Here is an 11870-nt window from a genome sequence, read left to right as displayed (position 1 = left end):
GCAAATACTATCATTTACCTGGCCATGGAGCTGTTATTAGTAGATGTATAACTCGGGACTTCTTATATGACATAGGTAAACTCTCTATTGTCCAGCCTTCTTAAACTTGGGTTTTCTTTTTCTTGGAGCCATCCACAGTAAGGAAATGTGTTTTATGTTATGACCCAATAGAGAGCCATAATCCTTATTTGAAAAACACTGTCCTAAGAATAAAGATTATTTAAGCTTTTTACTTTCACTTTTTTTTTGTTTTCTGCACATTGTACTGCATTTTATTTGAGCTATGTAAACAAGGCAATATTCACATTTAAATTGCTTGTTAAAAAGACCTCTCAGCACTGAGCTCCATACAAACCTTAGCACCATCTGATATTAGTCAGCTACTGTTTCCTAAAATCCCCCTACTGTTTGTATTGAAGATTCTGTTTCACTCTGCTGTTTCTACTTTGTAGTCTTTTTATTTTTTTTATTTTTTTTATTTTTGTAGAGATGGAGACTAGCCCGGGCTGGTCTCAAACTCCTGACCTCAAGTGATCCTCCCAACAACACCTCCTAAAGCGCTGGGCTTACAGGCATGAACCACCATGGCTGACCCACTTTGTATTCTTTCTGATGATTATCCTTCATCCTGCTGTCTTCTAACTGTAGTTCCCTCAAGGTATTTTACTTTTAAGATTTTTGACCAGGACCTATACTGAGAAATGCATTTTACATCAGAAGTTACCACACACATAGGGCTAATGTTTGGTTTTCAGCTATATTTTTGCAATTAGATTTTCTCTGAAAAAATAACTGTTATGTGGATAAAACAACTAAATTCCTATCAGATGTCAACCCCTTTGTGTGCTAGAGCCCACTGCCTTGCATTGTTTGAGGATTTGTTTATTTTGGACAATTATTCAATCTCTTTCCTGCATCACTAATTTCTTACCTTCTACAGGATTATGCTCTAAATTTCATTCTGTTGCACTCATGGAAAGAAGAAACTGGAGATGGAGGAGAGGGAGGAGGGGGAACTATGTCTGCAGCTCTACTCTAGTTCTCTGCTACCTTTAAAAGTAAAACTTATGGAAAGAGCCATCTATAGTCGCATTCTCTACTTCATCACCTGAGTTCCCTCCTCAGACCACTCTAATTGAGCTTTCATTGTCACTGCCTTTATGAACTTTTGTTAAGCTACATGCAGTGAAATCCAAAGGTAACTCTTCTGTTCTTGTCCAAAATGTCTTAGAAGTGTTCAGTGAAGTTTATTGCTTGCTTCTATGATGAAGGCTTTCTTCTCCTGGTTTCAGAAACCCCATCCTCTCCTTGCATCTCCTTAGTCACTGAAACTCTCTTACTGGCTCCTCGGCCCAATCATGGTATGCCCCTGGGGCCTTTCCTGGGCCTGTACTCTTTTCTATATAGGGATAAAGCATTTTAAACCCATCTAATCCCTGGGCTTTAACCAGTATCTGTATAAATAGGACTTTCAATTCTATATGTCTCATTCTGAACTCTTTTGGAACTATGATTTGTGTAATCAAATACAGACTTGATATCTCCACATAATATAGAATATTGGAAGTACAGATGGCTTAATGATGATCTTTGTCCACTTCATTTCCTGAAAGTGAAATGTAGAGAGGTTGAATAACTTAACCAATTTCATGTTGCTAGTCAGAGGCAAAACAGATATGCCTTCAAAACCGCACTATCAGCTACTCTTTAGTAGGACAAAAAAATTAAAAAGCACATAATGCATATATTAAATGCTAATAAGCAAGAGTATAAGATGTCTTTTTGTTGCTGGCCGCCTGCAACATTCATTGCAGCGTATAGCAGAGTTAGAGTGGGCTCTCTCTGCTGTCACCGCCACACAGGAGAAGAAGGAGATCAGTGTGAGTTCAGCCACTTGTCCCTTCCTCTGGCAGCTTGGCTTCCTAGATGGAGGAGTGAGCCTAAAGCTCCATTCTACAGGATGGAGTGTCCTGCCCAGAACGCAGCATGGCCTTTTCCCTCTGCTTTTGTGTGTGGTTGTTAGAGACAGCCTGGGGCTGAGTCAGCTGCTGTGGGTGAGTTGGGGCCCACTGTGGGGAGCGAGTACTGGACGAAGAGCTTGGAGGCTAAGTGCCTGCCCTGCCCTTACCTGGCTGTGGTCTTGGCCAAGTCTTAGGTGGGGTATTGGGTATTTGTACTGCAAAGGAACAGAAGAATACCTTTAATATGTTACCACTTCTGTAGAGAGAGGAAACGTGTGTGTGTGTTTACATACTATAATAGACATAAAACATGTCTGTAAGCATTCATAAAAAACTCAGGAGAGAGCAACAGGGTGGCTGGGAGATGCTTCCCTTCTGTACCTTCTGAGTTTTGGACTATGCAAATGTATCATCCTTTCAAAAAGTGAAGAAAAGATTAATTTTCCCCTTCCTATCTGTGCTCCCATCCCCAGCAAGAAAAATGGGCTTAGAGAATCGGATAGACCTGGGTGTTCAAATCCCAGCTCTGCCTAAGTGATCTTAGGCAAGCACTTAACCTCGAATACTCCATGTTTTTTCATCTACACAATAGAGGTAATCATAGTAACTGTCTCCTGCAGTGGTTGCGAGGATTAAATGGGATTGCTAGCATGGTACCTGGTGAAGCACTCAATAAAAGTTCAAACAGTGGTAGCAATAACAGTAATAACAAAGCAATATTATCTGATCTCTCTGGACCTCTGTTAGCCAGCTGTAAATTCAGTCTCTTTCCTTGTCCCTTCCAACTTGACTGAGTTCTTTTAAAAACCAGACCACAGGCTTGGAAATGCCTTGATCTTTACTGACCAAGTTGTATATTGATCCAAGCCCAGCCCTTTTAAGGGGCACTGTGTGGAATGGCCCAGGCTCCTAAGATCAAAACTTCTCACTCTTCACCATCCAGACCTCGAGCCACAGTAAAGCTGTTATCGAGTGGCAGTTAGAGTGGTCCATATGGGAGCAGGCACTGCTGAATGCACATGTGACATGGGTAAGGTTTTGCAGAGGGAGGGATGTGGAAGGAAGATGACCCCAGGTGGCCAGGAGCAGGTGAGGACCAGTGACAGCCCTTCCTAACTTCTGTGCCCATTCTTGCAGTTGAAGGAGTTGCTTAAACAAGCCCAGCTAGAGAGAGATGAATATGCTCAACACATAAAAGGAGAGAGGGCCTGGTGGCAGCAGAGGATGAGGAAAATGTCACAGGAGGTGAGATCTGACCCTTCAGCCCCCTACCTTCGATAGGTCACTGGATCTTTCTGGGCATCTGTAAAATGGAAATAGTACAGCCAGAGGTGGTCATGGGTCTGGCCTTTGTGGAGGTGGGAGCAGAGAGGGAGATGGCAGCCTGTCCAGCCACCAGCCCCTCTCTCCAGGGCCCTTTGCCCCCGTGCTTTGGGTAGGTTCGCACATTGAAGAAGGAGAAGAAGCATGATACATGTTGGGTAGAGAAGCTGGAGAGGAGCTTGTCCAAACAAAAACCAGATGGGTAAGATGGGGCTGGCATGGCCTGGGAGCAGGCCTGGCATCAGAGGGCCCTGCGGGTGGCTTAGAGTGCCCCAGGGAGGTGGGTGTATCATCCTTTGCGTTGTATCATCCTTTGAGGGCTTTGAGGCAGAGGGAAAGGGGTCTGTGCCAGGAGATAGCAAGTCTTGTCATCTCCATGAGCCTCAGTGTCCCCATCAGCAAAGGGGGCCCATTGTCAGCCACCCACAGTGCTCTCTATCTCAAAGTGGTTCAGAAGATTGGCTACCATCCGGATGCGAGGAATTATTAGCAGTGAGGCCAAGTTTGGGGAGCCTCAGATGAGTTGTGCACCAACAGGAGGGTTTTTTGTTTTTGTTTTTGTTTTTTTTTGAGAATCCAGAGGGCCTTATTGCCTGCTTCCTTTCTCAGCTGAACCCCTGCCTCTGGAGCCTCCAGCAGTGCCCTCTGAGGTGGAGCTGCAGCATCTGAGGAAGGAGGTTGAGAGAATGGCAGGAGAACTCCAAGCCCAGGTGGACGACAATCAATGCATGAGTGTCCTGATCTGGGGGCAAAAGGAGAGGCTTCAGCAGCAGGAGGAGAGGCTTCAGGAGCAGGAGGAGAGGCTTTGGGAGCAGGACGAGAGGCTTCAGGAGCAGGACGAGAGGCTTCAGCAGCTGGCCGAGCCATACAGTGGCTTCGAGGAGCTGGTGTGTTGCCCACCTGGGGAGTCTGCCCTCCTCCCTAGCCCTCCAGGCCTTTGTTTCCCCACCTGTAAAATGGGGCAGTGTAGCCCTCACATGAAATGTTACTTCTAAAGGCACCTGTGAGCCAGAGCGCTGCGCTGGAGGCTGTGGAGAGAGGGGATGATTTTTCTCACCTGCCTCCACTCTTCCCGGTGCCATGGGAGGCAGACACCAAGTTCTTGGTTCTCCAGCTGCAGTGGGTGGCTGCTGATTGCTTCTCTCTATCCAAAACAACGAGAACAAGAGCACACTGCAGTTGGAGCAGCAGATAAAGGAGCTGCAGGAGAAGCTGGGTGAGGTGAGGGAAATGGTAACCTCTGCCCCATCCAAGAAGGGCTGGGAAGCGGGCACCAGCCTCTGGAGAGGGGAGGTGCCAGGCCAGAGGCAGCTCCAGCCTTGGAGCAGGTGACCCCAGCACCCTCCAGGGCAGTCCTGTGACTGTTTCTTGCTTTCTGCCCTCTGACTATTAGACATGTGGAGCCCTGGGCTCCTCCCAGGTCTGGACATCATCATCCCAGCTAGAGGCATGGAGCCCCCCAATCACAGGGGAAGAGACAGTGGTATATGAGGCTCCTATTCCAGGCACTGTGGCTCACGCCTGTAATCCCAGCACTTTGGGAGGCTGAGGCAGGAGAATCACTGGATGTCGGTAGTTTGAGATCAGCCTGGCCAACATGGTAAAACCTCATCTCTTATACAATTACCAAAAAAAAAAAAAAAATTACAACAACAACAAAAAATTAGCCAGGCATGGTGGTACATGCCTGTAATCCCACCTACTCAGGAAGCTGAGGCATGAGAATCGCTTTAGCCCAGGAGGTGGAGGTTGCAGTGAGCTGAGATTGCACCACTGCACTCCAGCCTGGGTCAGAGAGTGACACTCTGTCTCCAAACAAAACAAAAATGCTCCTTAGATTAAAACTGGATTCCAGCCTCAGTTCCACAGGTCACCATTCAAGTACTTTGCATCTCTAAGTTTCTGTTTGTTTAACTTCAAAAGGAAGTTAGTATTTTCCTTACAGAGGTGCTGAGGATTAAATGAGATAATACTTGGAAAACATTAGGCATGTAGCGCACTTAGCAGATGGTGGTTGTCTCCCACTGCTTTTCCACCAGTCTGTGGCCTACAGTTTAAATGGTGAGAAGAGGGCATGCGATTTGAGGCTGGGGAAGGAGGCACGGGGTTCTAGGAAAAGGAGGCAGTCATTTAGGCCCAGAGCAAGGGACCAGGGACCTGGGCAGATGACAGAGCCCCACATTTCCCTGGCTACCCTGTTAATGGTCCCAGAATCTGGAAGCTAGCCACCACGTGCCCTCACACCCAGGGTCTTCCTGCAGGTGGAGCTGAAGAGCCAAGAGGCTCAGAGTCTGTAGCAGCAGCCAGACCATCACCTGGGTCACCTGCAGCAGTATGTGGCCACCTACCAGCAGCAGGTGGCCTCCTATCAGCAGCTGACCTTTGAGAAGGAGGCGCTGCACAGGCAGTTACTGCAGCAGACCCAGCTAATGAACCAGCTGCATCAGCAGGAAGCTTGGGGCAAAGTGGTGGCCAACCTGGCCCACAAAAAGTTGCAGGAGACCCAGGGGAGGGAGCTGCTGAGGCCAGGGCCCTAAGGGGGACAACCTGGCAAACTCCGTGCCCTCTCACCCTTTCTTGGTTCCTTACGAATGCCTGGAAACTTCCAGCCAGCAGAACCAGCCCCTACAGGCCCAGCTGAGCCTCACGGCTCTCCCTGGGGAAGGTACGGGAACCTGCTCAGAGGAAGAGGAGAGAGCCCCAGGAGGAAGGGGGCACTGTTAGCAGCACAGGATTAAGGAGTTGGAAGAGACCTTTAGAACAGCTGGTCCTTATGCCGACTGGGTGCCTGCACTAAGTTCGGCATCAATATGGTGACTTCCTGGGAGAGGGGTCCACCAAGTTGCCTAAGGATAGCTGAACTGGCCCAGGTCAGAAATGGAGCAGGTCAGAACTCCAGCACTGACCAGTAGTGGGACTGTGCCTAGGCAGTATAGCAAGATCCTTGTCGTTAAAAGTAAAAATAAAGAACAGCAGCATATTCCTCTCTGGGTAAGGGCTGGCTCAGGGTTACACAGTGAGGGTGGAGGCAGAGGTGGGCCCACAGTACCTCCCTTTGGGTTGTCTGAGGACCCTTTTGGCCACCCCCCACAGGAGATGGAGGAGGACATCTGGACAGTGAGGAGGAGGAGGCACCTCAGCCCATGCTGACCGTCCCGGAGGACCTGGAGAGCTGGGAGGCCATGGTGAGCCTGACTCCCCCTGCACCCATTTTGCCACCTTCCTGTGTGGTCCCTCCAAGATCCCTTTATGCTCTTGGTTTCCCTGCCTTCTGATTTCTCTGGACCCTCACCCCATCTGGGAGCCAGTGGTCAGACACCATTTCACCTGTGACCAACAGGTGCACTTTCTGAGGCCCCAAGGGAAGGGGCTGCACTCCACCTCTCTGCCCGTTTGTTCTGTGTGTGCCCCTACAAGAATGCTCACCTCTTGCCCTCAGGTGGCATTTTCAACCCCACCGGAGCCAGTGCCCAGGAGGAGCAGGCATGGTTATGAGAGCAAGTGAAAAAGTAGAGGGTGTGCTGCCAGCGCCTGGCTCACCCGGTGGCCTCTGCCCAGCAGAGGCCAGACGCAGTGATCCCAGCCCCAGTGACTGGGGGCAAGTCTGTGAGTGGGGAGACCCACCAGGCCCTGCAGGAAGTCATGGAGAAGCTGGAGGTGAGTGAGTCCTGGCATGGGCCAAGAAGGGCAGGGGTGGGACAGGTCGCTGCCAAGATGTGACACCATTATTTTGGCTCCAGAGTGGCCTTATGGACCTCCTGGAGGAGAAGGCGGACCTAAGGGAGTGGGTGGAGAAACTAGAACTTTGATTCATCCAGTACTGGAAAGACAGATGCCATCAGTGAACTGGAGGACAGGGCATGGCAGTGGGAGCTGCAGGGCCATCAGAGGGGTCTCAGCGTCTGAGCCCTGTCCTCCCACAGGAAAGTTCATCACCTTATAATACAGCCAGGGGGTAGTGCCAAAGATGCGGCACCGGGAGGCCATCAGGCCCAGGACAAGGAGGAGATGGAAGTAGGGTGTGCAACATCTCTGATGGGGTGGTGGTGGGCGTGAGGGTGGGCGCTGGTAGCTGCATGACAGCTGAGCACTCCTCTGTCCAGGTGAAGCTGCTGGAGCTGCAGGAGATAATGATGTGGCTTGTGGGGACTACAACGAGGGGCACGGCAAATTCCCGGCCACTGCCCAGAACCCTGCTGATGAACCCAGTCCAGGAACCCAGCCCCCCCAGGAGCTGGGGGCTGCCAACAAGCATGGTGGTGAGTAGAGTCCTCAGGCGGGTGGGCAGGCAGGGGCAGGAGAGGCTCGCACTGCGCTCAGATCCCCGCCTCCCTCTCCCCAAAGATCTTTGTGAGGGGAGCCTCACCGACAGCGTGGAGCACCCAGGCTTGGACATCGACCCCTGTGTGCCATTCTTTTGCCGGGCTTGGCTGCCGAGAAGGAGATAAACATCACCATCATCAAAGAGCTGGTCAAGAAATTTTACAAAAGGAAACAAGTTATGGGGTTAATCTCCTACCCAATTCATTTACTTCATTGGAATGTTAGAGCCACTCATGGTTATTTGTGTTTCTAATTTATAATTGAAGTTTATTTGTAAAAAGTTAAAGGAGAGTGGGTCTCTGTGACTTTCACTGATGTTCACTCTGGCATCCTTTAGCATTTTTCTTTTTTAATTTCATAATTGTAGGTCATTAGCATGCATATCGAGTTTGCCCTTATATGGTGGGAGGTTAAACACACAAAGACCCACTATTTGCACAAAACTATTCTTGCTGGTTTGGAATAGGCTGCCATGCTTTTTAAATGTTATTGCAGCATGTATGTTCATTATGGAATTCGGATAAAATCTGCTTAGGTCCTGCTATTATGTGTGATCTAATCTTAATCACAGTGAGTTCTTCATTAGCTCAATATGTGGTTTGCCCTCAAGTGTGCACTGTTTATTACTCTGTAATATGCCACTATGAGTACTGACATTTAGAGTTGTTTAAAGGCTGAGAACTGGAAACAGTCTTTCCCCCATTTTCTGTGTATTGGTGATGGGAGTAATAACATTTTGGGGGATTTTTAAATCTCACAGAAGAGGAAAGTGGCCTGCTCTGGCAGGTGTGTGCGGGATAGAGTGTGTTTCATTTGTTCCGGTGCCAAGAATGAGCGCTGTACTATGGTAGTTCCCTCAGGATTTGTGTGTGCTCTGGGCTCATGAAGATATTGCACCATGAGCTGCAGCAGTTGTACTCTTTCTCGATGACCTAAAAAGGGATTATTTCTGAGGAATGAAAGGCTCCTGTCATTGACTGTAGATATGGAAAACCTTTCCTAGCTTAGAGCATTTGTATCTATAATACATTTTAAAGTCAGAGTTCATGTTACCTGTTTTAATCCCGTGACCACATGTCCCAGTACACAAAAGAGTGCTGGTTGACATTCTTCTTAATGTATTTAGTAAAGATCATAAGAAATCCCTTAAGAGTTTAAATATCCCTGGAACAGGCATACCGGCTCTAGTCAAGAATGAATTAGAGTGAAGGAAAGCTGTGTGGCACCTGGCATTCCTCTCTGTTCACGGAGCTTCTTTGGGGCTTGAAGATTGATTTACCATCTAGACCTCTCTGGCTAATACCTGTTCTTCAACCACCTTGGTTACTCTGACATAGGAATTTACTTCTTTTCCTTGAATGGAAAACACTTTAAAAAAATAATAACAAACATTATTATAAACTAATATATGTGAGAGTACTTAGTTGAAACAAAAAGGAGTTATAGTAGACAGTATTATACTATATTTGAAATTCAAGGAGAAGTTTATGCAATTAAAAATGTTTATAAACTGCAGTGCAACCTACTGCTCGTGAATGTCAATGTATTATCAGGAAATGTGTCTATACAATCACAGAGTTATATTTCCTCACAAACTTCTTTACAAAGAGTGAAATATGTTTTTGTACCTCTCGGTTTCAGTTAGGGACATATGTTGTGCAATATTTATGTGATTGTGCCTATGCATGATGAATGATGAATGAATGATTTCAGTCATATATTGCCTAAATCATAACTTGATGATGCTTGGGAAAGACTCAACAGTTCAAACTTCATGAAGTTCAAAACACATCACCTTATTAGGATGTAGGGAGATGTGTATGTGTGCTCCTTGGGGTGGGGATTTCTAGTTACTAGACCCTCTCCATTTTTAGCATTTGGCATCCTCATGATACTCTTATAAATATGACATTAACAGGAGAGCAACAATACGATTTTACACATGGAATAACAGATTTGCCTGCATTCCCTGAAAGAGTGCAAATATTGGGTCCTTGTGACTTCAACTGACTCTTCCAAATTATATGAATGTATCAATGTATTAGATAAACGCAGTTTCAGAATGATAAAGAAAAAATGTTAGACCAAATAATGCGGCTCATTAACAGTGGTAGGATTTCTAGCCTGCGGGTTTAAAATGGACTTAACGTCCTGTTCTTGCCTTTTATTTTCTAAACTTGCCGCTTTTGCATTCTTTGAGTTCAGTTTAAAGACAGTTACTTTAAGTCCATTTTAAACCGTCGGGCCGGAAATTGTACCACTGTTAATTAGCCATGTCTATTTGATCTAACGTTTTTTCTTTATCATTCTGAAACTGGCTTTATCTAATACATTGATAAATTATTTCAAAGGTACTTTTATTGTTGAAATCACTTCACTTTTATCCTGATAAATATCAATGACCAGGAATGATCCTCAGACAGTGTTTAGCATCTGTAACCAATCTGACAATAATGTGTTCATCAGCTGCCTATGGATTAAATCACATACTGGCATATTGAAGCTGAATGTCAGTCAGGAAAATAAGTTTACTATATTAACTGAAATACCACTCTTTGTGTAGGTATTTGTTGTATATTTAAGAGAAAGCTAAAAAGAATGGAAATCATATGACAATAACTTAAGTCTTTCTTCAAAGTGCGTACAGTCTTTTGCGATACCTCATTCAGTATAAGGCAGCTTTTGATTTGCTTAGAAGGAAGGTTAGAGTTCATCAGAAACATAGAATTTTAAAATGCGAGTTCAACTGAATAAATTTGAGTTTCTGTAGGAAGAATCAAAACACCTATTTAAAGATTGCAATATATAATAATTATTTTTAAAGTATTTGATTAAACTTGATAGGTTTTCCAGAAATGAAAAAAAAAACAGTTCTAAAACCATAGTTGATTTTTTAAAAATTTGAAAATATAAATCAGCTCTATCCATAATATAGTTTCTCTAAACCTTTAAGAGAAACTTAAAGAGTCATTTAAAAATAATATAACTATTAAAAAATGTAACTGCTATCTTAATGTTCTGAAATAAGTTAAAACATTTTAAAATATGAATACTGTAGTTTAAAAGAAAGAAATGGTGGGAATGAAAAGTAGAGAAAGAAATGCCAGTTCCAGTCCAAAGCTTTAGTTGCCAAGTCTTCTTAGAATGAATTTTACCTATTTATAAATTCTTGTAAACAGAATGTATAATGGAAATACTGAAAAAACTTTTGCCTAAAGTGGCATTATTGACTGCTGGTGTGATGCTACTGTAATGTAATAAATTATTAAATTATTGCAAAGTGCTGCTTTTGCCTTAAAATTTTATTTTGCATGTCTTGAAAACTATAGTATTAAACATATTGATACTGTGCAAATGCTGGGCATGCTTGGCATGAGATAATCTGTTTCATTTTTACAAAATTATAATATAACTATGCAAGTGTTTATTAAAAGAACACAAAATAAAAAAGTTACGGGATTAAAAAATGTTATGGGGTGGAAAAGTTATGGGATTAAAAATGTAAAAAAGTTGTGGCAAAAAAAGTTGTGGTATAAAAGTAGAAAAAAGTTTTATGAACAGTTACAAAAAAAAGTTATGAAAAAGAAGTTGTGGGATTTTTTTTAAAGTCATGGGATAAAAATAAAAATTAAAAGCAGGTCCCTGTCAGCAAAGCCTGGAGAAGTGGGGCTGGAGTCTCCACTGCCACCATGTCCCTACCACCCCTTCCCAGTCACCCCGTTACAATTAGGGGAGCAACACACGACCTCTGTCTACTGGGGAAAGACAAACAGACCCTTTGCCGCCTTGACCAGGGCTGAGTCCTTAGATTTCTGGATGATGATGATTGTTATTTAAGAGCCAGAGGCTGGTGGAGTTGGTTTGTTCGGAGGAGGTCTAATGGCCTCCTTACTCTCACCATAGCAAGTTTTCCCTCAGGGGGTCTCCCATCTTCCCATTCAGAGAGGTAGCTGAGGCGGGACAGTGGGGCAAACTGTGGACCAGGCGAGGGCATGGGTTGCTGGGGTGGCCCCCTTCCCCGATGTACATATTGTGTCTTGTGTAACGTTTTGTATATTCCACAGGGTAGGGCAGCCCCTGTATCGTAGCTAGTGGAGGTTGGAGCTGGCACATGGGGAGGAGGGTCTAATAATTATTTGTGGCTGGGAAACTTATTTATTGCTAGCATAAGACAGAGGAAGGAGGAGAGGATGGAGTCGTGACTCCCTGGTGATGGGACTCCTGTTTATTTTGCTTTTTATTTTGGAATAAATGGATTTAGCC

The 11870-nt window shown here is 45.2% G+C and overlaps 1 protein-coding gene across 4 annotated transcripts; it reads left to right on the top strand.

Annotated features, from left to right (window-relative positions):
• The first annotated feature begins 3212 nt into the window (after positions 1-3212).
• Positions 3213-10892, top strand: LOC116275752 (putative golgin subfamily A member 8F/8G). Of its 4 annotated transcripts, none has more exons than XM_031668296.1 (4): positions 3213-4171; positions 6378-6469; positions 7388-7543; positions 7629-10892. In XM_031668296.1, the coding sequence occupies exons 1-4, from the start codon at positions 4009-4011 to the stop codon at positions 7830-7832; spliced, it is 615 nt and encodes a 204-aa protein (XP_031524156.1). In that variant the 5' UTR covers positions 3213-4008; the 3' UTR covers positions 7833-10892. The 4 variants fall into 4 exon arrangements, 3 of the variants coding, with proteins under 3 accessions (XP_031524156.1, XP_031524158.1, XP_031524157.1); XR_004184979.1 differs by lacking the exon at positions 3213-4171 and adding an exon at positions 5030-5949; XM_031668298.1 differs by lacking the exons at positions 7388-7543; positions 7629-10892 and adding an exon at positions 7208-7372.
• The last annotated feature ends 978 nt before the right edge of the window (positions 10893-11870 follow it).

Source organism: Papio anubis, chromosome 7, assembly GCF_008728515.1.
Source record: "Papio anubis isolate 15944 chromosome 7, Panubis1.0, whole genome shotgun sequence".
NCBI classification, from domain to species: domain Eukaryota; kingdom Metazoa; phylum Chordata; class Mammalia; order Primates; family Cercopithecidae; genus Papio; species Papio anubis.
The sequence above is the reverse complement of the archived record's forward strand: the minus strand, read 5'-3'. Positions and strand labels throughout refer to the sequence as shown.

Coding starts and splice junctions, on each gene's coding strand:
- LOC116275752 (XM_031668296.1), top strand. CDS start 4,009: ATGCATGAGTGTCCTGATCTGGGGGCAAAAGGAGAGGCTTCAGCAGCA. Junction 6,470..7,387: donor TGGAGAGCTGGGAGGCCATG/GTGAGCCTGACT, acceptor TCCTCTGTCCAG/GTGAAGCTGCTGGAGCTGCA. Junction 7,544..7,628: donor GGCTGCCAACAAGCATGGTG/GTGAGTAGAGTC, acceptor CTCTCCCCAAAG/ATCTTTGTGAGGGGAGCCTC.